Source organism: Pseudonaja textilis, chromosome Z (genome assembly GCF_049901715.1).
Source record: "Pseudonaja textilis isolate UNSWEBS1 chromosome Z, rPseTex1.2, whole genome shotgun sequence".
In the NCBI taxonomy this organism is placed as follows: Eukaryota; Metazoa; Chordata; class Lepidosauria; order Squamata; family Elapidae; genus Pseudonaja; species Pseudonaja textilis.
In genome coordinates this window covers 133,630,639-133,656,353 of record NC_142008.1, presented here as the reverse complement: position 1 = coordinate 133,656,353, position 25,715 = coordinate 133,630,639, and the positions used below count along the sequence as shown (strand labels likewise).

The window sequence follows — 25,715 nt, the reverse complement described above, 5'->3', positions numbered from 1 at the left end:
TCCAGCAATGAGAAAAAAAATAAAAAAAATATTACTTTGACTACCTGTTTAAAATTGCTGCTTAATCACTTCTGTCAAAACTTTTACAGATTCTTTCTTTTCCTTAGGGTGTCCTTTCAACTCTTAAAATAAAGAAAAAATTCTCACCAGACCGGCACACACTCTCTTTCCGTTCTCTTCCGTTTCGGAGCTGTCCCAACTTCAGCAGCTTTAATGGCTGCCTCTTTGCCGCTGGCAAAAAAAGCTTGTCCTGGATCTACCAGGGACTTTGCAGTTTCCCTGGGATCGACAGGATGCGCTCTTTACATTCACCACCTCTTTGGGACAGTTTAGATCCATTTGGACCGTCCAGGAGCAAAGATATCGGCAGCGATCTCAGACCTCCGAGATCGCATGCCGTATCGTCGCAACACCAGCTCCACCTCCCCCAATGCTCCAGGATTTTTGAAAGATATGGTGCAGTGGTTCTGAGATGACCTCTGCCGGCTCCTTTAAAACTCTGGGATGTAATCCATCAGGCCCCGGTGATTTGTTTTCATCAAGATCAGACAGGTGTTCTCTTACTATTTTTTTGCTTATTTTAACTTTTATTTCTGGTCTATCTTTTACAGTTATGTTTTTGGTGGGTTGAGCTATAGTTTCTTTTTGCGTGAAGACGGATGCAAAGAATGAGTTAAGCAGTTCTGCTTTCTCCTTGCCGTCTTCTCTTTTTTGTGGACTGACTGTTTCCTTGATTTTTTCTTGTTATTTATATGTTGGAAGAAACTTTTTTTATTATCTCTGACTTTTGTTGCAAGTCTTTGTTCATTCTGAGCCTTTGCTATCCTAACTTTGTCTTTGCAGATTCTGGCTATCTGCTGATATTCTGCCTCAGTTGTACGTCCTTCTTTCCATTTTTGTACTTGTCCTTTTTTTTCTTTCAATTTGTCAGAGAGATCATTGTGCAGCCATGCTGGTTTCTTCTTGGATTTCTTGTTTTTCTTTCTCAGTGGTATTGTGCTGGTCTGGGCTTCTATGGTCATACTTTTTAGAGTTTGCCAAGATTTTTGAGTTGTTTTCCCCTTTAGGATTTTCAGGATTTAGAATCTTTCCCAAGTTCTCTCTGAGTTTATTGAAATCAGCTCTTTTAAAACCCAAGACTCTGGTGTCATTATGTTCTGTTGCTTGTGTTTGTGTTATGTTGAATTCTAGTATGACATGGTCACTCTCACCCAAGGTTCCTGCAGTTTCAACTCCCTCTATCACTTCTTCTCTGTTTGTAAGAATTAAGTCCAGTATGGCTGTCCCTCTAGTTTCACCCTCTATCTTTTGGACAACAAAGTTGTCAAGAAAATCCATCTTCTCTTATTGACTTTGCTTGTTGGAAGTTAGTGGTGAGGTTGCAAATGGTGATCATGTAATTCCCAAGATGTTGCAAACAATCATGAATACATGCCGGTTGCCAAACACCCAAATTTTGATTACATGACCATGGAAGTGCTGTGATGGCCATATGTGTGAGGACCAGACATCAGTCACTTTTTTCAGTGCTTATGTTACTTCAAATGGTCACTAAATGAATGGTTGTAGGTGAAGGACTATATCATATTTCTGTATTCTTCATCAAATGATGTGGTGACAAAGTCACAGGGGTTTGTTTTGAAATATCCCACTTGTTTCTTTTTTCCCTTTCCAGTTTATCATGGAGCCAAAGTGGTCTTCTGTGCACCAGCATCAGAAGGTGAGACCTAGAAAGCTCTATTGTTGCCCTTGCTTTATATCTGATGATTTATAATCCTGATCCTAATTTAGCTAATCAGGTTGACAAACTAAAAGGAAATACCAGATTTGGACAACACAAAATTGCAAACTCTTTAAGGAAAAAAAAATGCAGGTGAAGAAATGATGAACTCCATGCACTGCGGATGAAGCAACCTGTAGTTCATAGTAACCCATGTCTTTTAATAAAATCCATCAACCTCACATGGTGCTATAAGACATATTCTGATTTTCAGATGAAAGAAGGCAAGTATCTACTTCTTGGAGCTTTGCTAGAATTCAGCAATCTATCTTTGCAGAAAACGGAAGCAATGAGAAAAACCAATATTTTTCTGGCCAGAAAAATAAGATGCCCACTAAATCACTAGAATGCCTATATGCTACAAAGGCAATTTAATATTTTCCTGGGTAGATGATTTTCATGTAGGAAAATGGGATGTGTGATTTTTCCTAAGGAGCAGCAAAATGTATAACAATGAACTGTATAATTGAGCAGCAGTTTAAACCTGCCCGATGCTGTATTTACAGACCTATCATCTAAGGCTCGCTAAGCTAACTTCGGCTTGGGTTCTGACTACCTATTATATTTTGAATCAAACTGTGGTGTGGTAGCCTAGTGGTTAAAAGTCAACTTCTAGTTAATGGCAGATGTTTCTCTCTCAAGGCGCAAAGAAAAAATACCTGCTGTGAACTCTGTGTGGTGTCAGGAAGAGTATCCGTCCAGTAAAATTGGCTCCATCCAGTCGTCCTGAATCTACCCCAAATTAAGGGATTATAGGGTTGTAAAAAGGTGTTTTTTTAAATTGATCAAAGTGTTTCTGAATTTACCTAATGTAATGATTAATAAAATAAGCTTATCTATCTGACAAGAAAGAAAGAAAGAAAGAAAGAAAGAAAGAAAGAAAGAAAGAAAGAAAGAAAGAAAGAAAGAAAGGGAGGGAGGATCCAAATTTAGCACTAACTGAATGAATTAGCTCTCAGCCTTCCTTTTCTTTTTTCTGTAATTTAGATTACTTCCTTCATTAAGTACAGTAGACAATTTGCTTTGGCAGTTTAAATAGCCTTTTCAACTCCATAATGCTGGGCTAGTTTTAATGGTAAGAACTCTGTAAGTGGATTTCCCTGGATTAAAACACATAACAACAATTATACTTACCAGTCTGGCAAAATGTTTCATCAATGGTATAAACTAAATAGTAAATTGGCATTAAAATGGGCAAACCTTATCACAATGGGTTGTGTTTGAGAATGCTACTCATGAGTAGATCTTGAGGCAAGATGGAAACACTAGCAGCTCCCATTCTTTTTGTTTAATTATTATTATTTGTTGCAACTACCAACTCCAATTGACTACAGACAGCTACGGTAGATATGTTCCTACTGTATTCTAAAACCAGATTTTTTTTAAAAAATAATAGAAGCTATGGGCCACATGTTTTCAATTCTTGCTATGAAAACTTTTCCAAGGGTTAGTGGAAATCAATTTCTCAGGTGTGAGTGGTACATCTGTTAATTTTATTTGGACCACGGCTGGAACTAGAGGCAGCTAAAGACTCCAAGTATAAATAATTTGGGATAAAATGGTTATCCTTCCCTTCTATTTCCCAATGGCAGCCTTAAACCCACTTTGCATCTCTTTGCAGAAGAAAAAGGAAAATGTCTTGAGAGGAAACTTGCAGAAGGTGGTGGATCTGGAGAAGGTTGCTTTGTGGTCTGTGATGTCCTCTGTGAAGCAGACATGAAGGTAGGCTGGACTTCTCTTCCAGATGGTTTCTTTCATAGATCTGGAGCTTATTTCTTTTGGTTTTCTTGAAATTCTGCATTTTCTCTATCACTTCTGCAATGTAACTTCTCACACTGAAGTCCAATGCCAGTTGCAGCAAATCCAAGATTTCCCAACCTTGGCAACTTTAAAGAAGTGTGGAGTTCAACTCCCAGAATTCCCCAGCCAGCATGATTGATTGGGGAATTCTGGGAAATAAAGTCCAGGCATCTTAAAGTTGTCAAGGTTGGGAAACCCTGACCAAAACTCTTCACCATATTCTTTGTTTCAGATATAACGCTGAGTTGAAAGTAGCTGTAAGACAAACACTGGATTCATGCATTGCACTCTATCTTCATGTGACAGATTTGGTTTTTATTTCGTATGAAATGCAAACTCAGCCCATTGGGTTTGTAAATTGTAGCTTCTGGCTTTGTATTCTGAGCCAACATGACTTGTCTTGCTTGTTCAACAAATGGTAGTTAAAAGAAAGTTATGATTTTGTGCATTGTGGAAACCTAGCATAAAGCTAGCTCCAAGGATCATATGTGTCAACACTATCCTGATTTTTGGGTACATGTGCAGAACAAGTGGTAACTGGTGTCAGTAAAGTTAAAAAAATGGCTGTACCACAGCTTCACTGGTCACATCCTGGAAAATTGCCTTAAATCTACCTCTATTACTCCTGCAATTGTTGCCAACTGTCCACATTTCTCATATTGATAAAAGTTTATGTTTAGACTTGGCTGTTTAAGAAGGTTGCAACTCGTAAGGAGTCATATAATTTGATTCTCATCTTGATTTTCTTCCACATAGCAATAAGACTTATATACTGCTTCACAGTGCTTTACAGTCCTCTCTAAGCAGTTTACAGAGTCAGCCTATTGCCCCCAACAATCTTGGCCCTCATTTTACCAACCTCAGAAGGAGGGAAGGCTGAGTCAACCTTGAGCCACTGAGGAACAAACTGCTGGCAGTGGGCAGAGTTAGCCTGCAATACTGCATTCTAACCACCGCGCCACCGCGCCACCACGGCTCCCAACATTCCTGAAATCTTTCTCTTTTTACCCTGTGCCTTCTCTACAGAGGTTGGTGTCGATGACCATAGAACAGCATGGACAACTAGATTGCCTGGTGAACAATGCTGGCGGGCGTGAGTCATTTCCAAAATGATTGGGCCTGTCTTGCTAACCATTTAAAATGTTGTCCCTACTAATCCTGACAATATTCTTATTTATACAATGGTGGCAAAAAATGGATGGAGGATGAGGGTGGAGGTTTGTTCTCCGAACTTGTGTGCTGGATTCCAAATATTATGTTACCAGGCTAGATAACATCTTCAGGGGAGTTTGGGGGATATCAGTGTCAGTGTTCCTCTGTTCTTGTGGTCTGTAGGGTTAGGGTTGATGAAGAGGTCACAAGGTCCATCACAAGACTCACCTGATGTGACTTCCCCATCACAAGACCTACAGACCACAACAAGCCCTTATAAACAGAATAATACTGACATCCCCTAAATAAACTGCTGAAGATGTTACTTAGCTTGGTAACAAAATGTTCAGAAACAAACCCACAAGCTTGGAGAATGAACCTCCACCCGCATTCTTATTTATTTTAACATTTTTCCCCATTTTTTTCTAACTTGTTTGAGTTGCTTTTATCACATTGACTCCCTGTAGATTTCTATAAAGGCATCTGTTGATTTTTATGAGTGGGATAGATCACTTTCCTCAACCTGACATTCCCCCATGTGTTAGGTTACAACTTCCATCACCCTGTGAAAGGCTCTCCAATTTTATCTCCATAGCAACCCAGTGTGATAATTGGATAGACAGAGAATGTAATTAACCAGTTGAACCAATTGAATTGGTTCTCCCCAGTCATCACCTTGGAGAAACAAGAAAGAGAACCAGCAAAGATAATACTGGCAAAGATTAAGCATGACTTTTATTTGGTGCACAAACTGATCTATGTGATGTATGGTTCTCAGGATTAATTTGGAATAAGGACTTTTACAGTGCTAGAAAAGCAAAATACATCCACCCACTGAGTAAGAAGGCAATCTATATAGATTTATGCAATATCCTTTCTCTCTTTCTCTGCCAAACAGATCCCCCCGATCAAAGAATCGATGATGTGTCTGCCCAAGAATTCCGCAATCTCATGGACCTCAACATTGTCAGCTGTTTTTTAATGGCCAAGGTAGTCTTTCAGAGATATATATGAATATTATATATATAGTTTTCGCGGGTACTTACATGTATGGCATTCAGCTTTGTTCGGGTATTTTCCCACGTCATTGTAGTTCTGCCATCATCAGGCTTCTGTATTTGTGTGTGTGTGTGTGTGTGTGTGTGTATGTATGTATGTATGTATGAATTTGTTTTCGTAGATTTTCATGGGTACAGATATGTAGGTCTAGGTGTGTTTGGGTCTTTTCCCGTGTAAGATTAAGAGTATCTTGGCTAATGGAAAAGAGATCAAAACACAAACAACCCAGGAGATTACAACACAGGACCCAGGATACCACAACAAAAGAACTCACAAGCCCAACACACAACCCATTACCCAAGCCGTTAAAACACGAGAGGCTAATGGAAAAAAAGATCACTACAAAACAAACGACCCAGGAGATTACAGCACAAGATCCAGGATATCTCCACAACAAAACTCACAAGCCATCACACAGCCCATTATAACAATATCAACTCCATCAACCAATCAAGAGGCAGCAGCGCAGCCAACCAGCCCAGTACACCAGCTCCCCCCCGCCCCAGTATATATAGAGAGAGGGCAGCTCTGATCACACACTGCTTGCACTGGCACGAAGCTGAAAGCACCAGCCTGAGGATGGCGAGTGGGACCTCGCCGAGATACTCTTAATCTTACACGGGAAAAGACCCGAACACACCTAGACCTACATATATGTATGAATTATATATATTCTTCTATATGTACAAATAGCACAACATATGCGTAGAAGGTAACTTTTTACGACACTGGTATTGTCTACATTTCATTTCTTACCCTGCAGTTGTAGAATTGGTGCGGTGTTTTGAAGGGAGAGCGATATAGAATCCTTGATGGAACCTTCTTTCTATCTATATTTCTCCATAGCGAGTGAATGGGCAAGTCAAAGTGGCAAGAACAACCTACTTGCTTTCATGACCTGCTCTTTCCTTAGGGCCGTATGGTTATACAGACACAGTACAGTTAGTCCTTAACTTATGACCACAACCGAGTCCAAAATTTTCTGTTCCTGAATGAGACAATTGTTAAGTAAGAATTTTGCCCCCTTTTACAACTTTTCTTGCCAAGTTGTTAAGTGAATCACTGCAGTTATTTAGTACACAACTGTTAGGAGAATCCAGCTTCTTCATTGACTTTGCTTGTCAGAAGGGTGCAAAAGGGAATCACATGACCCAGGGACTCTGCAACTGTCATAAATTTGACTCAGTTGTCAAACGTCTGAATTTTGATCACGTAATCACGGTGATGCTGTGAAAAGTGGTCATAAGTTACTTTTCTCAGTGCCGTTGTAACTTTGAATGCTCACTAAATGAATTGTTATAAGTTGAGGACTACCTGTATGGATGTGCTCACGTATGGCTAGTCTAGTGAAAAGAAGGACCAGGGGAGACATGATAGCAGTATCCCAATATTTGAGGGGCTGCCACAGAGAGGAAGGGGTCAAGCTATTTTCCAAAGCACCCGAAGGCCAGACAAGGAATAATGGATGGAAACTGAACAAGGAGAGATTCAATCTAGAAATAAGGAAAAACTTTCTGATAGAACAATCAACCAATGGAACAGCTTGCCCTCGGAAGTTGTGGGAGCTTCATCACTGGAGGCTTTGAAAAAGAGACTGGACTGCCATCTGTCAGAAAAGGTGTAGGGTCTCCTGCTTGGGCTGTGGACTGGACTAGTTGACCTATGAGATCCCTTCCAACTCAGATAATCTGTTATCTAAAGGGGCCAAGCTTCTTAGGACCCTGAGTTTTTCATATTGTGCTATCTACTGCTTCCCAGCTATAATTACTTGGGGAGGCTCTTAGCTTACTCCTACTTCACCAAGATGGAGGGGCCTTGGCAGTGATTGCTGACTCCAAATTATAGATTCAATTCAACTCAGTCCCAGAGTGATCTACTCACTTATGGAACTACGTGATAGTCTTTCCAAACCTGAATCCATCCAGAGGGATTAGATTACAACCTAATTTTAAAATTATCTTGATCACTGCTGGCTACGTAAGATGAAGATTAAGGAGTCAATATGTAGACTAGTGGTTCTTAAACTGCTTGACTCAGGTACACCTTTTTCTGGTCTCACAAAATGTCATTACCCCATCCATCCACCCAACACCCACATACACACAAACTGTTGTTTTATACGAACATCTCAGCAGTGGTAGTCTTAGTCTGGATCCTTGACTCACAGATTTCTCCATTACTCAAGTACATACTCAAAGAACTGCTGGTTTAAATGGCACATACTTGGGGGTGAATAATTTACTCCTAGGTTTCAATTTCTGGATTAAAAAGCAAAGCAGACTTTAGATAGCACACCAGGAGCCACGTTCCAAGGCAGATATGGTAGGAGGGGACAGGCCCTAAACATGATTTCATTGAAGTTCCAATGTAAAAAAGATTACATGCAAAGAACCGTTTTTTAAAAAAATCAGACCTCAGTGTAACTGGCTTTGCATGTACCACTTGCATTACTGTTGCAATTTACATCTTTACATAGACAAAGTCATTACTTCTCTTGTTTGTTCATTTGCATAATGACATCATGACAGTACACAGGTGACATTTATTTGTATCATTACATTATTATGCAAGTGGAAAAAATAAATGCCATCCAGCCTCATAATGCCATATTTTCCAATTCAGTAGGGTTTCCTTAACAGCAGACACCCAGCCCACCCAATTAGTCCATTAAATGAGATTTCAGTATAGGCTGCTCTCCAATCATGCATTTACATTTTACCCAAATGCCTCATTGAAAATCTCAATTTCGTATCTTCTGGAGAGTCACCCTTCCCCCAAAGGCTTTGGGGATTGGTTCTGATCAGTATCTGCATCTCCATGGCTACGGGATCCTGCTGTCCTACCTAGAGATCAAATCTGTCTTCACTTTGCATGTAAAACCCACAATTCCTCCAAGATGTCTCCCTTGATGAGTGGAGAGGGAGAATGAAATATTTCAGGATCATGTTCAGCAGCTTTTCTGGAAACAGCTTTGTGTGGAGTTGCTCCAGATCCATGATAAAGTATCCTTTTTTTGCAAAGAGCCCAGGTTTCATCTCTACCTTATTTTGTTAAAGCAGTGGCCCCCAACCTTTTTTGTGCCACGGCCCAGTACCGGCATCACAAAATGATCCACAGCCTGGTACTGGCATCAGCACGCATGATAAGGCAAGGTGAGCCGAGCGATCGGCCAGCCAGCCGTCCCCCGCTTCTCCCCGCCACCTTCAACTCCTCCTGTGTACCTTTGTTGATGGGCTTCGCTTTGGGATGGCTTCGGGACAGTCGCTCGGCTCGCCTTGCCTTGGGTGCTGAAAGAATCCTCGTGCCTTAGTTTCATTCGAAGCCCCCCCCTTCGATGAAACTAAGGCACGAGGATTCCTTCAGGACCCAAATGCTGCTTTCCAACCAGAAAAGCTCACCTGGAAGCACTTTCTCGTCAAACAAGATGGCGGCGCCCAGCAAACCGGCGGCCCGGTAGGAAATGTTCCACGGACTGGTACCGGTCCGCGGCCCGGTGTTTGGGGACCCCTGTGTTAAAGCATCCTTCTTTATACTCTTCAATGGTATTGGCGTTACAATGATTGGAAGCACCCTTGTGGCTTGGGATTCTGGGAATTGTACTCTCAATGCATTTGGAAAACCTTGGGCTCTAAGGGGAAAAAAGGGAATTGAGAACAGTTTTGGTGAATCATTGACAATCACTGAGCTCTGTATCCTTATTGGCACTGTAGCTCTCTCATGGACCTCATGGACCTTAATAACAACTTCTGGAATGGATGCGGTCAATGTTATTTGCCTGTTTTGAAGATACTAAAATTAAGGAAGAAGAGAGTATGACCAGGACAAAACATTATTTATATTTCCACCAAGTGCCGTCTCTATCGTAAGGCAGAGAGAAGAACTGCCTTGTGAAGAAGAACTTGAGCATCATAACTGAGAAGAAAATTGTTAGTTGCTGTTTTTGTTATTATCACACTTTTATCATCAGAGTAAGGATATGGATTTCCTAGGTGCCAAAAGAAATTGAATGACTTTGGAGGATGTCCTACTTGACTTGGGGGGTTGGGGGTAAGTAGGTGGGAGAAAAATGGCATTTGCTACTCAACCTCAAGCAAGAACTTTTTCCATCCATCTATTTCACTGAGCCATCCACCACCACCCAGCCCTCTTTGTCCTCTCTATTCCCTTTCCTTGTGTCTCCTAGCCTTTGCGATTACTTAAGGAATGGTTAAACACAATTACCATATCGTGCCTAAAATTAAAAAGATTTCAGTTGAATCAATGCTAAATAAATGTTCAGCGCTGGTATGCTTTCTTATTGTAATTCTTTATTTCTCTTCATTTTGCTGTCAACAGTTTGCGCTGCCCTACCTCCGGAAAACGAAAGGAAACATCATTAATGTTGCGAGCATCGTTGCTCACTTTGGGCAAAAGTTAGCTGTACCATATGTGGCAACCAAGGTAATCCAGATCAAAATGTTCCAGTCTTATTAGATCCATTTTCTCCTCTAGAATTCTCAAGTCATAAAATCTCAGCCGGTGAAAATATTTTTTTGCTCATTTCTCTGTATCAAGCTTCTCCTGAGAGTTGTAGGCACCAGTTAGATTTATTTCTCTGATTTTGGTAATTTTGTTTAAACAGCCAGAACAGCTTTCCATGTTGTGGTATAGGGGAGCTTCTTTACCCTAAAGGCAAGATTAAAAAACAAACAATCTTCCAATTCCAGAAAGGTTAGATTGCCTACCACAAATTCATTTTAAGGACTAGAGCCACTTAATTAACCGAATGACTCTTACTTTCAGCTTATCAGCAAGTCAGGATCAGGGTGTCCTAAGACTATTTGAAGGTCAGTAATAGTGAAAGGAGGGAGAGAGAGATTATCAGCTTTTCCATCAAATCCTGTTTTGGTGGCACTTGTATTGCAGATGGAAGCTAATGACGTGAAAGATCGGCCTGATAGGCAGGAGAGAAGTTGTAGCTTAGTCAAGTTGCTGATTCCTTTTATAACTTTTCAATGTTTTCAATTTTCAGGGTGCTGTGGTTGCGATGACTAAAGCTATGGCTATAGATGAGAGCCAATACGGCGTCAGAGTCAATAGGTAATATGGTTGCTGTCAATCGGCCTACATGGTTAGCGGACATGGCCCTTTCTAAAATGTTTTGTGATAGACAGGCACCCTGGTTCAATATGAGCTCAGGGGTTTAAGGGGGAGGAAGATACTCCTCTAATGCTGCTTTGGGGAGGGGAAAAAAATAATTTTTATTGTTTTTTCTTCCCAAAACAACATTAGAGGAGAGTCTTTCTTTTTTTCTTCACCTGCTGGGATGGGCAACCTGCAGCCCTCTGGTCAAATGCAGCCCTTGCTGATTTTGTGCAGCTCTTAGCACCAAACCTTTAGCTCTCAATAGATTACTTCAAGGAGATGTGGCCTTTGCTAGGAAAAAAAAAGGCAGGTGTCTCCCATTTCAATCATCTTATGTCTAGTCGAGGTTGTATTCACACAGAAGTCAGGGGCTAATTCCTTAACAGAAAAGCAACATCGAAAGGAGATCGGTAGTTGCATTCAGACATGAGTTCCATCCTTACTGTTGGGGGTGGATGGATGGTGCATGGTTGGATGGACAGATATATGACAGAGAGAGATGATAGAGAAATATGATATAATTGAGGAGAAATTAGATATACTATGACAGACATACAGATTGAGTTTTAAACAGTAGACACCCTTTTCTGGAAGGACTGTACAAGTGGTTTGCTAGTTCATTTTTTTAGAATGTACAGGTAATCCTCAACTTACAACAGTTTGTTTAATGACAGTTCGAAGTTACAATGGCCCTGAAAAAAGCAACCATTTTTCAAACCCATGACCATTGCAGCATCCCTACAGTCACATGAGCAAAATTCAGACCCTTGGCGACTGACTCATATTTATGATGGTTGCAGCATCCTGGGTTCCTGGGATCACCTTTCATGGCCTTCTGATAAGCAAAGTCAGTGGGGAAGCCAGATTGACTTAACAGCAGTGTTACTAACTTAACAACTGCAGTGATTCACTTAATAACTGTCTCATTAACAACAGAAATTTTGGGCTCAATTGTGGTTGTAAGTTGAGGACTACCTGTATTTTTTTTTTACTACCCTAATCTAGTTTACAAGGATTTCCTGGTTGCCAATTTATCTTCTAAAAATTTCAGCCAAGGAGTTTCATTTTATTGGGGGGACAGCTAAGCTACTTAAGAGTAAATCAGTAGAATTTGCATTCCAAATAAATACGCACAGAATTCTTGTGAGACTTTATCATTCTAATATAGGATTCACAGCCACTGCATGATATTGGGCAGGCCCATGATGTATATTTTTTTTTGTAAATTTTATTTGAGTTTTCACAAAGAGAAAAAAAAATACAAATAAAACATCTTTTTTGAAAGTAGCGTAATCCCGGGTTACATTTCTTCGTACAAACACAAATTCAGGTTCATGCTCATTTTTATATTCTATTGAATATCTTATTACTATTTTACATTTTCTGCATAGCTTCTCCCCTCTTTTAATTTTCTCAATTTTATTTTAATTATCTCATCTCAGTTCAACTCATTGTATTTATATTTTTTGTCTGTCCTGTTTCAATTATCTATCATTTTTTCCCATTAAACAAAATTTCTCCTGTAGTTACTGATTGGAATATGACGCCTTTATATCTTTTCCCTAAAGTTGTAACATTCAATATAATACATAACTTCCATTTGGATTCTGCTTGGTACATTCTTAAAATACACACTGTATTCTTAAAAAAAGAAAAAAATTATAAATGTATATAATTAAAACAACATTCCATTCCAATTCAATTCTATCATTAATATTAATATTCATTAAAGTCTTAACATCTTTAACATTACTTTTCAATTAAATATCATATTTCTATGGGAACAATTATAAGCTTTCCATAGTTAATTCCCCCACTTATATTTTATAAAACATTAACTAATTAAAATGTTCCCATTCCTTCCTAATTCAATTTTCTCATTTATTTTATTTCACTTATTTTATTCACAAACATTTCACTAAATTACACTATTTTATCCCTCATTTTAATCATACGTTGTTTCCAATTTTCTAAAGTTATTTCTATTACGAATATAACAATACAGTCTTATGTACCTTTACAGAATCCCCTTTTCAGTTAGATTTTCACCCATTATCTCTAAATAGGTCCTGTTTCTCTATATCTTGCTCCAGTCCTTTGTAACTTCTTTTCCTTTCCTTTTTCCCTCTCTTCTTCTCTCTCTCCTTTTACCCCCTTGTTTCTCTACGTCTATTTCTCTCTTCTGTATTCCCTTTTCTGTTGCTTTCCAGTATTATACTTATTTTTCGAATTATTTTTCTTTTCTTTGGTTGTTTTTTTAAGTCTTAAATTCTCCATTGTCTTTCCCCCCTTTCCTTTTTCTTCCCCACATAAAATTGCTAGTTCATTAAAGATGGCTTCTTCTTTGTCCCAGTCTTCTTGTTTTGCGGTCTTTTCTTGTTGTTTCTCATAGTTCCAAATCTCCATTTCTAAGAACTGAAAAACGAAGCCAAAAGAACCCTTCCCTTCTTGTGCATCTTCTTTGTACTTTTTAAGTTCCATTTTCAATTCATCCAGAAGTGGTGCCATGGTATAAATTTTTAAACAACCACCTGATTGATTTTAGTCATTCAAATATAATAACCAAGAGTCCAAAGATCACCAAATAATCCAAATACACTCAAGCTGTTTCTTTTTTGCTCTTTTTTTCACTTTCTCTTCCTGAGGTTACTATTTAGTTGCAAAGTTTCAGTTAAAATGTATCTTTTAGAAATCTTTTTTTAATTTTTTTTATTGATTTTTAAAAACAAACATAAACAAAACATAAAACATCTTTTTTGAAAGCAGCTTGATCCCGGGTTACATCTCTTCGTACAGACACAAATTCAAGTTCATGCTCATTTTTATATACCATTCCATATTTTATTACCACTCTACATTTTCTATATAGCTTCTCCCCTCTTTTAACTTTCTTAATTTTATTTTATTTATTTCATCTCAATTCAGATCATTATACTTATATTCTTTGTCTGTCCTGTTTCAGCTGTCTATTATCTTTTCTCATTAAACAAAATTTCTCCTGTAATCACTGATTGGAGTATGACGCCTTTATATCTTTCCCCTAAATTTATAACACTTAATATAATACATAACGTCCATTCAGATTCTGCTTAGTACATTCTAAACCTACACACTATATTTTAAAAAGAGAAAAAATTATAAATATATAATTAAAACAACAATCCATACCAATTCAATTCTATCGTTAATATTAATATTCATTTAAATCTTAAACATTTTACACATTACTTTTCAAAGAGGTATCATGCTTCTATGGGAACACTTATAAACTTTCCATAGTTACTTCCCCCCACTTCACTTATATTTTAAAACATTGTGTCATTAAAATGTTCCCATTCCTTCCTAATTCAATTCTCTCATTTATTTCATTTCATTTATTTTGTTCATAAAAGTTTCACTGAATTACACTGAGTATTTTATCCCACTTTTTAATCATATGTTGTTTCCAATTTTCTAACATTATTTCTAATACAAATATAACAATATACCTTTGCAGAATTGCTTTTTCAGTTAAATTTTTACCCATTATCTCTGAATAAGTCCTGTTTCTTTATATCTTGCTCCACACTTTTGTAGCTTCTCTTCCCTTCCTTCCTCCTTTGCTTCTTCTCTCTGCCCTTTTTACCCCCTTGTCTCTCCACCTCCATTTCCCTCTTCTGTGTTCCCCTTTTCTGTTGCTTTCTAACATTATATCCACTTTTCACCTTATTTTTCCCTTTTTTTGGTTGTTTTTTTAGGTCTTAAATTCTCCATTTTCTTTCCCTCCTTTCCCCTTTCTTCCCCAAGTAAAGTTACTTGTTCATTAAAGATGGCTTCTTCTTTGTCCCAATCTTCTTGTTGCGCAGTCTTTTCTTGTAGTTTCTCATAGGTACATATCGCCATTTCTAAGAATTGAAAAATGGAGCCAAGAGAGCCTTTCCCTTCTTGTTCCTCTTCTTTATATTTTTTTAAATTCCATTTTCAGTTCATCCACAAGTAATGCCATTGTAAAAAATTTTTTTAAACAACCACCCAAGTGTTTTTAATCATTCAAATATAATTTCCAGAAGTCCCAAAGTCACCAAGCAATCCAAATACACGCAAGCTGTTTTTTTTAAACACTTTCTTCTTTTTTCACTTTCTCTTCCTGGGGTTACTATTTAGTTACAAAGTCCCAGTTAAAATGTATCTTTTAGAAATCTTGTTAAGATTTAGCTTTAGATTCTTTGAATTCCAGGCAGCCTCCTCCTTCCAAATCCTGCTCTTATTCTTTTCCTCTCCCTTCCCACTTGTTCAGAAATCTTTATTGTCCCCTTGGCATTTAATTTTCCAGTTTAATTACCTATTGATGCCAAAGCGGATTTTTCCGATTTCTCATTCATCTCTGTTCGCTGTCAACGAAAGGAAGGAGAGTGAAAAAAAAACTTTCCCTTTTCACTTTCCTTCGCTGCTTCCGACTCTTTGGGAGCGATATTATTTTTTTGTAAGTTTAAATTCCAGGGTATCTTAGTTGTTGCTTTCACAATTTAACCTGGTCAGCCAAAACTTTCACTTCTTATCTTCCTCCTGCACATTCTTTTCCGGTTCTTCTTTGTGGTGGCCATTTCTGACCACCGCTGCAACCGCCTTTGGGAAAGGGAGTATGGCCAGCTGAGGAGGAGAGATGCGGCTCTCCTCGACCCTGCTGGTGGTCTCCCCCCTCTTCACCACCCCTACGGGGTGGCTTAGCCCTGAAACCAGCCAGCTCGGGGCACTCCAGTGGCAAGCCCAGACAGAAACCACGCACGATCGCAGATTTCTGTCTGTCGCCGAAGCCCTTCAAACCGGAAGTCCGGGCAGGCCCATGATATTCTTGAATATTTTTCACTTTGGGGAAAGAGTTGGCTTTGACTTATGCTCAGATTTGCAGGGTGGCTGTTTTGGAGATGACAGATGCTCTGGTATTCACAAGTGCTGTATTGCCAATCTCTGCACCAGCATATATAAGGCAGTTTTGATTTAATTTAATGAGGTTACATTAATAAAAATAAAAATACTGGATCAGTTTAGTTGTTCTTCCACTATGTTTTCCCCATTAACACACACTAACCATTGGAATTCCAGCATCTCACCCAGCAATATTTGGACTTCTGGATGGGAGAAGCTTGCGAGCCAGGCAGCCAGTGAAGAGGCAATGATCAAGGAAGGCAAAGATGCTCAGGCAAGTGCATTGTGGGAAAATGGGAATGCAAGATTGGGCAACTTAGACAATATTTCAGAAGTCCATATATAAACATTGTGAAAATACAACCAAAGCTCTTGCAGCAAGGACGGCTTTAATGGGCACAGAGGACAATTCAAATTACAGGCTGCAGTCATCCATTTTATTTTTTTAAACATTCTCGTGGGATTTTGGCATGCTTGGAAATACAGGCTAATCCTCCACATATGGCCACAATTGAGTGCAAAATTTATGTTGCTAAGTAGAAATTTGTTAAATGAGTTTTGCCTCATTTTACGACTTTTCTTGCCACATTTGTTAAGTGAATCACTGCAGTTGTCAAATTGCTAACCAGGTTGTTAAGTGGATCCGGTTTCCCCACTGACTTTGCTTGTCAGAAAGTAACAAAAAGGGATCACATGACCCTGGGGACACTTGACCGTCATAAATGTGAATCTGTTGTCAAGCATCTGAATGTAAATCATGTGACCACGGGGATGCTGCAATGATCATAAGTCTGAAAAATGGTCATAACTTTTTGTCAGTGCCATTATAACTTTCAACAGTCATTAAGTGAACTGTTGTAAGTCAAGGACTATCTGTAAAGGTGATAGTAAACTTTTCTGGTTTATGTACAGGTAGTCCTCAAGTTACAACTACAGTTGATCCCAACATTTATATTGCTAAGTGAAACATTTGTTGAGTTTGCCGCATTTCATGACTTTTGTTGCCACAATTGTTAAGTGAATCATTGCATTTGTTAAGTTAGTAACATGGTGGTTAAGTAACTCTGGATTCCCTACTGAATTTGTTGTCAGAAGGTTGGAAAACTGATCACATGACATTGTAACCGTCCTAAATGTGAATTAGTTGCCAAGCATCTTAATTTTGATAACGTGACTATGGGGATGCTACAATGGTCCTAAGTGTGAAAAATTGTCATAAGTAATTTTTTCAGTGCCATTGTAACTTTGAATGGTCACTGTATGAACTTTCGTAAGTTGAGGACTACCTGTACTTAATCTTTAATTCACAGATAGACTCCTGATGTAGAAAATGACCAGGCTGAGCCGAGGGAGGGGTAGAATGCTTCAGTCATGAGTCTCTTTGTGCCCACAAGAGATTTAAGTCCAGCCCACCTTGAATTCCTTTGATTCTTATCTTGCTTTGACCATTAGTAGTTCAGATTCTTGAAGAGAGCTTAACTTGCAATAAATCTTTATACAAGATAGGATAGGATGGGATAGAGGAATAGAATAGAATAGAATAGAATAGAATAGAATAGAATAGAATAGAATAGAATAGAATAGAATAGAACAGAATATAGGATAGGATAAAGAATAGGATAGGATAGGATAGGATAGAGAATAGAAGATAGGATAGGATAGGATAGAGAATAGGATAGGATAGGATAGGATAGGATAGGATAGAGGAATAGAAAAGAGAAGAGAGGATAGGATAGGATGGGATAGGATAGAGAATAGGATAGGATAGGATAGAGAATAGAATAGAATAGAAGATAGGATAGGATAGAGAATAGAATAGAAGATAGGATAGGATAGAGAATAGGATAGGATAGGATAGAATAGAAGATAGGATAGGATAGGATAGAGAATAGAGTAGAATAGAATAGAATAGAAGATAGGATAGGATAGAGAATAGAAGATAGGATAGAGTATAGAACAGAATGGAATAGAATAGAAAACAGAGTTGGAAGGGACCTTGGAGATCTTCTAGTCCAACCCCCTGCTTAGGCAGGAAACCCTACCCCACTTGACAAATGATTACCCAACATCTTTTTAAAAACTTCCAGTGTTGGAGCATCCACAACTTCTGGAGTTGTGGATGTTGGAGCATCCACAACTTCTGATTAATTGTTTTAACTGTCAGGAAATTTCTCCTTAGTTCTAAGTTGCTTCCCTCCTTGATTAGTTTCCACCTATTGCTTCTTGTCCTGCCCTCAGATGCATTGGAGGGAGAGAAATATGTGTATGTACTGGAGCCTGTGATTTGGGATATCTGTTCTAGTTATTGAACTATAATAAGCTCATCACAGAACCCCGAGCTTTAAAATCTTTATTTCTTCTTCAATAAGGAAACAAAATTCATGGGTAAAAATAAACGCATCAGGGCAGGGTATGTGCCTCTTTGGAGAGACTCCAGATTTCCCTCTTTCTCTTCTCTATTGTGATTGCAGCTTATGGGACGGATGGGGACTCCGGCAGAGTGTGCAAAAGCTGCCCTCTACCTCGCTTCAGATGCTACGTTTTGCACAGGGACCAACCTTTTCCTCAGTGGCGGAGCTGAACTTGGCTATGGGAGGAAGAGCCACCAAGACCCCAATTCTGGCTTTGACAGCTAGCAAGAGCCTTCTGAGAGGGGACAATTTTCGCAAATTACAAATTCACATGGGGAAATCTACTCGAGCTGCACTCTTGGCTTGCTTCGTGAAATTGAAGTGGAACAGTTCCATTGCTGCATTGATTTGTGGTAGTAAAAAATACTGTATTCGTAAGAGCTCTGGGACCTGTTGAGGCTTTAATAAATTCTAATCCACCACAAAAATGAAGAGGTTTTCCTTTTTCTTACTCCAGAAATCTGCCTTGGTAGGCAGCAATACTTCATTGGCAGAACAGCTGGTCCTTAGCAAGGAAAGGCCTGGCATGCCAAAATCAGGATGCCACCCACTTTCCCCATTGATTGGCATAACGGCATGATCAATAGGGTATCTTCATGGCAAGAAGCCAAAAGATCTGTTTCCTGCTTGCCAGAGTTTCACTGCAGGTTGCAATTGGCTGGTTGAGGGGAGGAAAAGGATATGTGGATGTGTGAATGCATGAAATTATGTACAGGGCTGAAATAGTAACACACCCGAACTACAGTATACTGCAACGGAAGGGAAATCAGCACTTCAGACTCCTGGGAATGATGGACCTAAGAGAATTGCCAACTTGTGTCCTTAATCAGTCTCTAATTCCATTTTGTCCTTCTGGTGTACCAGAATTCAACAATAAAATGCTAATAACAGAATAACAGAGTTGGAAGGGACTTCTGAGGTCTTCCAGACCAACCCCACTGCTCAGGCAGGAAACCCTATATGCCATTTTAGACAAATGGTTATCCAACATCTTCTTAAAAACTTCCAGTGTTGGAGCACCCACAACTTCTGGAGGCGAGTCGTTCCACTGATGAATTGTTCCGATTGTTGGCAGTGTGGCTTTTGGGAGAAGGTTGAAAAAAGAAAGACTCAAAATAAGATTAGTCAAAACTTGGGAAGCATACATCATCTGTTTTTAATTAACTCCCTCTCCACCCACCTCCCCAAACCTAAGAATTGGGCTGAAAATATCAACTCCGCGTTATCTTCAATCTCACTGCCTCACCTTATGAGGTGCTCCTGAAGCACAAAACATTAGCGTAGTTCAGAATTGCTTATCCTGAACTTGGAGAAGAAATTTGTCAAGAAAGATAACTTTAAACCACATCTTTATGTTACTTTTCATCAGACTTTCCCTTCGTGATGCCCGCCAGATAAAAGGGACTGTAACTTCAAGGATCACGCCCCTCCCTCAAATTCAAATAACTACATTGTGAACAGAAGCTGCACAAATCCTGACCTTAGCAATAAAAACAAATTCTGAGTTCAGCTCCAGTGAACATTCCAAATTAAATCTTTGATAACAGCACAGACCTGTTTTTCACACAGTTGTGCCTAAGGTGAACTAGACCTTGAGGCTAAATCTGTTTTTTTTTTAAAAGCTTGCTTTGTTAAGCATGAAAATGTTTAACTGACAACTTTTGATTCCCTGACCATGAAATGTCTTATCATCTATTGTTTCTCTGGATTAATAAGTGGGGCCTATATTTGCCTTGGGTAGTTCTGGTGTTGGCATCATACAACAACAAAAAATATTGTTGCCATCAACATTTTGTTCCTGTTTTTTTCCAAAAATATTAATCTTGGTCCTTTTCTTTAATTCTCCAAGGAGGCCTGTAAAATAGGCTTACATATTTAATTTGAGGAGGAGCTGAATCTAAGCTGTTCGAATTTACCTTATTTTCTATTAGCATAGACAACATGAGTAATGGCAAAGTCCTTGGAAGTGACCATCCAAAACCTCTATAGCAGGGTCTCCAACCTTGGCAACTTTAAGACTTGTGGACTTTAACTCCCAGAGTTCCTCAGCCAGCAAAGCTTAAGATTGCCAAGGTTGGAGACACCTGCTCCATTTTCCTTGAGAGTAACATCCCTTTCCAGAAACGTAAGTGATTGGATTTGCAAAAATTTTAATCAAGACTTGGCCTAAAAAAAAACATGCTGGGAATATGAATTATATATTTTGATGTATCAAGGGTTGCCCCTCAGTTATCTCAGATCTAACAGTAAGCCTCATAAGCGAACACAGATTGTGACACTATCCCCAGAATTGGCTGTATTCTGGCATTTAACAAGACTTTCTTCCATACAACCTCTTGCCACGCTTTTGACTTATCCAAAAAAGACTTTGAAAAATAAAAAAAGCAAAAATACACTGGGAGACCAGTTGTAAAAAAGAGTAGCCTTAAAAAGTCTATGTCCATGTAAATTCCAAAAGCAGCTGTATTCCCATGCTAAGGGAGAACAGCTGGTTTCATCAACCTTCTAGGGAGCAAATTATTAAGATGTAACACTAAGAGTTACATGATGGAAGAATATTATGATTGATTAAAACAAATGATTGCTGCTGTTTCAAGTAGACAACAGTTTGCTTAGTGACTGTTCAAATTACAAGGGCACTAAAAAAAGCAACGACCATTTTTCACAGCATCATTTCACAGATCATGTGATCAAAATTCAGATGCTTTTCAACTGGTATCATATTTATGATGTTGCTATATCTGAAGGTCATGTGATCCCCTTTTGCAAACTTCTGACAAGCAATGTCAATGAGGAAGCCAAGTTCACTTAACAACCGCAGTGATTCACTTAATAACTGAGGCAAGGAAGGTCATAAAATGGGGCAAAATTCATTTAATAAATAAAAAATGTTAGGCTCAGTTGTGGTAGTAAGTCGAGGACTACCTGTATTATCATAATGAGGAACCGGTATGATGGTACAATGCTTAAGACGCTGGATCCACACCAAGGAGCCCTAGATTATACAGTAGTCCACTTTCAGCCATGGAAGCTCAGAGGGTGATTTTGGGTCAGAATAGCAAAGTTGAAAGGTATCTTGGAGGTCTTCAAACAGGATACCCTATACCATTTCAGACAAATCTCTTCTTAAAAACCTCCACGTTGGGGAACACACATCTTCTGGGGGCAAGTTGTTCCACTGATTAACTGTTCTAAATGTCAGGAAATTTCTCAGACGTATCTCACAGGATTCTTAGGGGAGAAAACTAGATAGGAAGTCCTAAAATAAAATACAATATACATCAAACCAGTCAATCAGTCATTATCATTCCAAATTTTAGATCCTAATTTTTCCAAAAAAGGTAACAAGCGACATTCGCAATCCAAAATACAATTTTTAAAAAAAGATAAATTAAATGGATATTTCAGGGATTATTTCCACAGGGCTCATGATGGTAAAGGCCCTATGAATGACATGTGAGAAAGTCTATGAAGCAGTTTTCAGAATAGTCTTTGCCTGCCTAATTTCTTCCATTTCTCTTCAAGTTTCCTTCCTGCATGGCAATTTTTCATTTGACTTGAGTATTACATAACAAACGAAAACAGAATTTGGAAACAGAGCTTCCCCTTTTCAAATAAAAACATCAATCATTCAAAAGCATTTTTTAGTATTTTCTAATTCCTTTAACCTTCCTCCTTTATCTCATAACAGTCACCTGAGGTAAACTTTTATTGCTTAATGGATGAAGAAAGAGAAGTGGATGAAGTTTAGCATTTAGATGTTTGTAAATGATCAAAATCCTTTTTGTAGGGGATTTCAATTTTTTGAAGTACAATCATCTTTTAAGAAAGGGTGCAGTTCCGATTATTCTCCCCCTTTTTTGAGAGATGGAAGACAGTGAAAGATTCAATTGTTCTTGATCAAGCAGCTGCTTTCCAACTAACTTTGAACAAAACAATATTTAAGTAGAATTCAGACCAAGACTGGAGACGTAACACACATATCTGTTCAGTGGCATATAATTTAACAGATTCCCAGAAACATTGAAAAAAACCCCCACTTAGGATCATTTTACCAAAAAATAGCATTTTGTGGATGTATTTAGTCCAGCAAGATTGGCTTCCTACATTGATTTTAGGTGGGAATAGATGTGCAATGTTTCCCCATTTCCTCTTCAACATGCTGTTTTTGGAAAGGCTATACTATTAAACAAATAATGCATAGCCAGATGAGATACAGAGTTTGCTGGTGCCTCACCTACAGGCAATATGCCAGAGCAGCTGTTGTTTGCTCTGCGTATGTATGCTGAAACAAACCCATGTGCTCCTTGTAGGGTATATATGCCAGCCATTTATTGGCTGTGTTAAAGGGCGTGTGTGGAGGACCTGGGTGTGATTGGCTGTGCCCCCCTCCACTTGACTGTGTAGAAGAGTTGGAGCCACGAAAAATGTGTGTGCAAATAAACATAACCAAGCAATTAACAAGCCTTCTGTACAAAATACCTTGTACATGCCCTTCAAAGATTCCTCCCAACTTCCAGCCACAGCCCTTCTTTTGTTTTTTTCCTGTATCTGGGACATCATCCACTTGGCCATTATCTGCTCCACTAAAGTGCCTCTTTTCAATAGGAGGCAGGCTATTTTTGATTTGATTTTAATTTTGATTCTATTTTTGATTCTACTTGCAGCCTTTCAGACAAGGAGATTGTATCAAGTGGACTCCCCATGCAAAATCTTATGTTTTCTCCAAAATATGGGAGGAAGTACAGCTGGCCGTTTCATAACAAGAAACTTGGCAGAAATATCTCACTGAGCCACCGCATTACATGCTGGTGTGGTGGTTAAGGCACCAGGCTAGGAATCGGAAGATTGTGAGTTTTAGCCTAGTCCTGCCTTACACACAAAGCCAGCTGGGTGACCTTCAGCCAGTCCCCAAAGGCGAGTGCAAACCACAGACAAAAATGCTGCCAGGAAAACTCCAGGATTTTGTCCAGGCAGAATACAGAATAATAAGAGTTGGAAGGGACCTTAGAGGTCTTCTAGCCCATCCCTATACTATTTCAGACAAATGGTTGTCCAGTCTCTTCACACACGAAAGCAAGAAGTGCGACGTTCTGTACATGCTCAGCGGTGCTCTGTTCTACAACAGAAGCCCTACCCCAAAAGTTGCATCCCAGCCACTTCACTCAAAACAGCCTCCGGGATCGGCCAAACGAGGCGTCGCCAGAGGCGGGCCGAGGAGGCGGGACCCTTCGGGGCCTGGTCTCCCGCAGGCCCCGCCCAGTCCCATTAAACCACAGCCTTAACAACAACAGCATGGCAGTTACCATGGGAGTCCCGGGGTGCTTACGGCAGGTAAGTTGGGGTACAGGAAACGGCGATGGGCTCCATCCCTCTCGGATGAAAGGAGAGGGAGGGGCGATGTTTCCGGTTTTGTTTATAAATAGCTCCGGGCGGAAACGTTGCTGATAGAAAATGCTCCCCTTGAGGTTTTCCCCACCCCACTCCCTTCTCTCTGCAGCCCCCGAAGTGGCATTCCTCACGTCCTCCCAGCTGCGAAATCGTTTTCTACATCTCTACCAGGAAACCAAATCTTGCCTCCCCCGATCCCCCAATTTTTGCCCTTCCTTAGATAGCCCCGGACTAGGTTTGCCATCTCGCAAAAACAAAAAAACAAACAACCCCCGCCCCACCCTCCTTCTGCTTTCTGCCTTCCTCTTCTCTCTATGCCCCCTTGGCTCCTTTCCCCCCAAATGAGCTAATGAGCTCTTCCCTCCTTGAGCACATCGAAAAGCAAAAATCTCTCTCAGATGCACTGATTCCCGCCCTGCAATTTCTCAAAGGCACCTTCGGGATTGACTGGATGGTGGTGGGAACAAAATACCTTTGTCTCCCCACCAGGAAATGTTTTGTGGTCTTCAAAAGGAGACCTTAGAACTTATATCTCTCAATATGTTGCTTCTTTGATGGGGGAGGTGATGGGGATAGACTCTCCCAGCTGGATTTGCCTGAATTACTTTCCCCTCTCCATAGATACTTACGATTTGACAGATGCTATTGTTTCTTTTAAATCGGTGGAATTTCCCCAACATCTCCTTAAAATAGCAGTCCTTTCAGTTACACTCATTTGAGCCCTTCAGGTCAATCTTCCCTAAAATTCTTCCAGGATGGGTTTAGATTCCCACCTCCCCCTCCAAAATATTTTTATTCTTATCCTCTTAAGTCGTTCTGCTAAACAGTCTTAGTTCTTATGAATAACTAAAGTATTTGAGAATGGAAAAATACTTATTTCCTTCAGGTTTTTTTTCCAGGTTTCTCTTCCTGTTTAACATTAAGAAACATTTTCTCTGGATCTGGGTAAAAGGTTCTGGATAAAACATAAATAAACATTCTTATTTAAGTTATGTTTCTTATGGTAACAATGAAGAAATTTACACCTTCCTGTGGGTTTGATAATAGAATTACAGCAGTTGCATTTTTGGGGAAATAATTATTTATTCATTTCTTAGAATGTATAACAACTTGACCTACAGAGAAAGATGATTTGCAGTAGAGGGCAATTGAGGGATTTCTAAAGCTGAATTTCTTCTAAAAGTCTTAAACTCACTGCATTTTTCAAAGAAAAGCACCCTCTATCTGTAAACATATTTTTGTACCTTCTTTTAATACATATTTCTAGCCTGGATGGGCCAAATAATAGTTCTTAGGCTGAATTCAGACATATCTCTTCTCAAAGTAAACAACTAATCCATAAAGGTGCAGTTTAGAAAATCATACTTTTCTGATTAATTAAAGACAGATTTGGCCAATGGGGCACCTCCACCTGTATTATTATGTAACAGCCAGAATTCCCAGCCAATACCAATTTGCAGTTCCATTAAAACTTGTGGCAAATGCTATAACACCATTTTCAGAAAATACAGGTAAACCCAAAGCCTTTGCTTATGCAGTTTGCAATTCTGAGAGCTTCAATTCCAACTTTGTTGCGAGGTGTGAGGAAAGACTTGTTTAAGAGACATCCACCAGGACTGTAACATCTGGAGAAATTTTTGATATTTTGAAGTCAACTTGATACTGTGCCTGCCAGATATTTGTGATGCAGCTCCTGTAACTCTGGATCATTAGTCATAGTAATATAATCATAGTGGGCTGATGAAACTTTCCAGTGCTGTTACATTGTTGTAAACTTCAGATCTGTTGTCTCAGACAGGATGCTGGTCCTCCCCTATGGCTGTAATCTTTCAACTACATGCATCATGCTTTTTAAAATGTAGGCTACTCATATTTGGAACATGGGACATCATGTTCCTTCTTTTTTGTTTCCTCACCTTTGACTTTTTGACATTCAGCTTAAGAGAACTGAAATTACCTGAACAATAAAGGTGATTCGGGGAGGTGGCATGATCAGGTTTCTGTCTACTGAAAGGGAGGAGAATCAATGTGTTATTACCTGCCAGGAATGTAAAGAAGGCCAAAATTTTGAAAGACCAAGAACCAGGGTAGCT

At 39.3% G+C, this 25,715-nt stretch overlaps 2 protein-coding genes and 1 long non-coding RNA gene across 11 annotated transcripts in view; 2 read left to right on the top strand and 1 right to left on the bottom strand.

Moving 5' to 3' along the window:
• The window catches only part of HSD17B14 (hydroxysteroid 17-beta dehydrogenase 14), a 28,304-nt gene extending 9,645 nt beyond the window's left edge, over window positions 1–18,659 (top strand). Inside the window, exons 2-9 of the mRNA XM_026711816.2 lie at window positions 1,676–1,720; window positions 3,402–3,502; window positions 4,607–4,673; window positions 5,631–5,722; window positions 10,127–10,231; window positions 10,803–10,870; window positions 15,998–16,094; window positions 18,292–18,659. Of these exons, the coding sequence (XP_026567601.1) occupies window positions 1,676–1,720; window positions 3,402–3,502; window positions 4,607–4,673; window positions 5,631–5,722; window positions 10,127–10,231; window positions 10,803–10,870; window positions 15,998–16,094; window positions 18,292–18,456 (740 nt within the window). The 3' untranslated portion in view covers window positions 18,457–18,659. The remainder of the gene's footprint in view (window positions 1–1,675; window positions 1,721–3,401; window positions 3,503–4,606; window positions 4,674–5,630; window positions 5,723–10,126; window positions 10,232–10,802; window positions 10,871–15,997; window positions 16,095–18,291) is intronic.
• Window positions 18,157–25,715, bottom strand: part of LOC113443469 (uncharacterized) — a 13,997-nt gene continuing 6,438 nt past the window's right edge. Inside the window, exons 4-6 of one of the 2 annotated variants that reach the window (XR_015740405.1) lie at window positions 25,580–25,629; window positions 21,157–21,490; window positions 18,157–19,311 (exon numbers count right to left, since the gene is read on the bottom strand). This is a non-coding gene — a long non-coding RNA (uncharacterized LOC113443469). Of the gene's footprint in view, window positions 19,312–21,090; window positions 21,491–25,579; window positions 25,630–25,715 lie in introns of those variants that run through there. The other variant, XR_015740404.1, reaches the window with a different exon arrangement.
• Window positions 23,527–25,715, top strand: part of BCAT2 (branched chain amino acid transaminase 2) — a 24,924-nt gene continuing 22,735 nt past the window's right edge. For 4 of the 8 annotated variants that reach the window (XM_026711706.2, XM_087918169.1, XM_087918172.1 and 1 more), the window contains exon 1: window positions 23,527–23,565. In XM_026711706.2, coding sequence (XP_026567491.1) covers window positions 23,527–23,565 — 39 coding nt within the window. Of the gene's footprint in view, window positions 23,566–25,400; window positions 25,710–25,715 lie in introns of those variants that run through there. The other 4 variants (XM_026711705.2, XM_087918170.1, XM_087918171.1 and 1 more) reach the window with 3 other exon arrangements.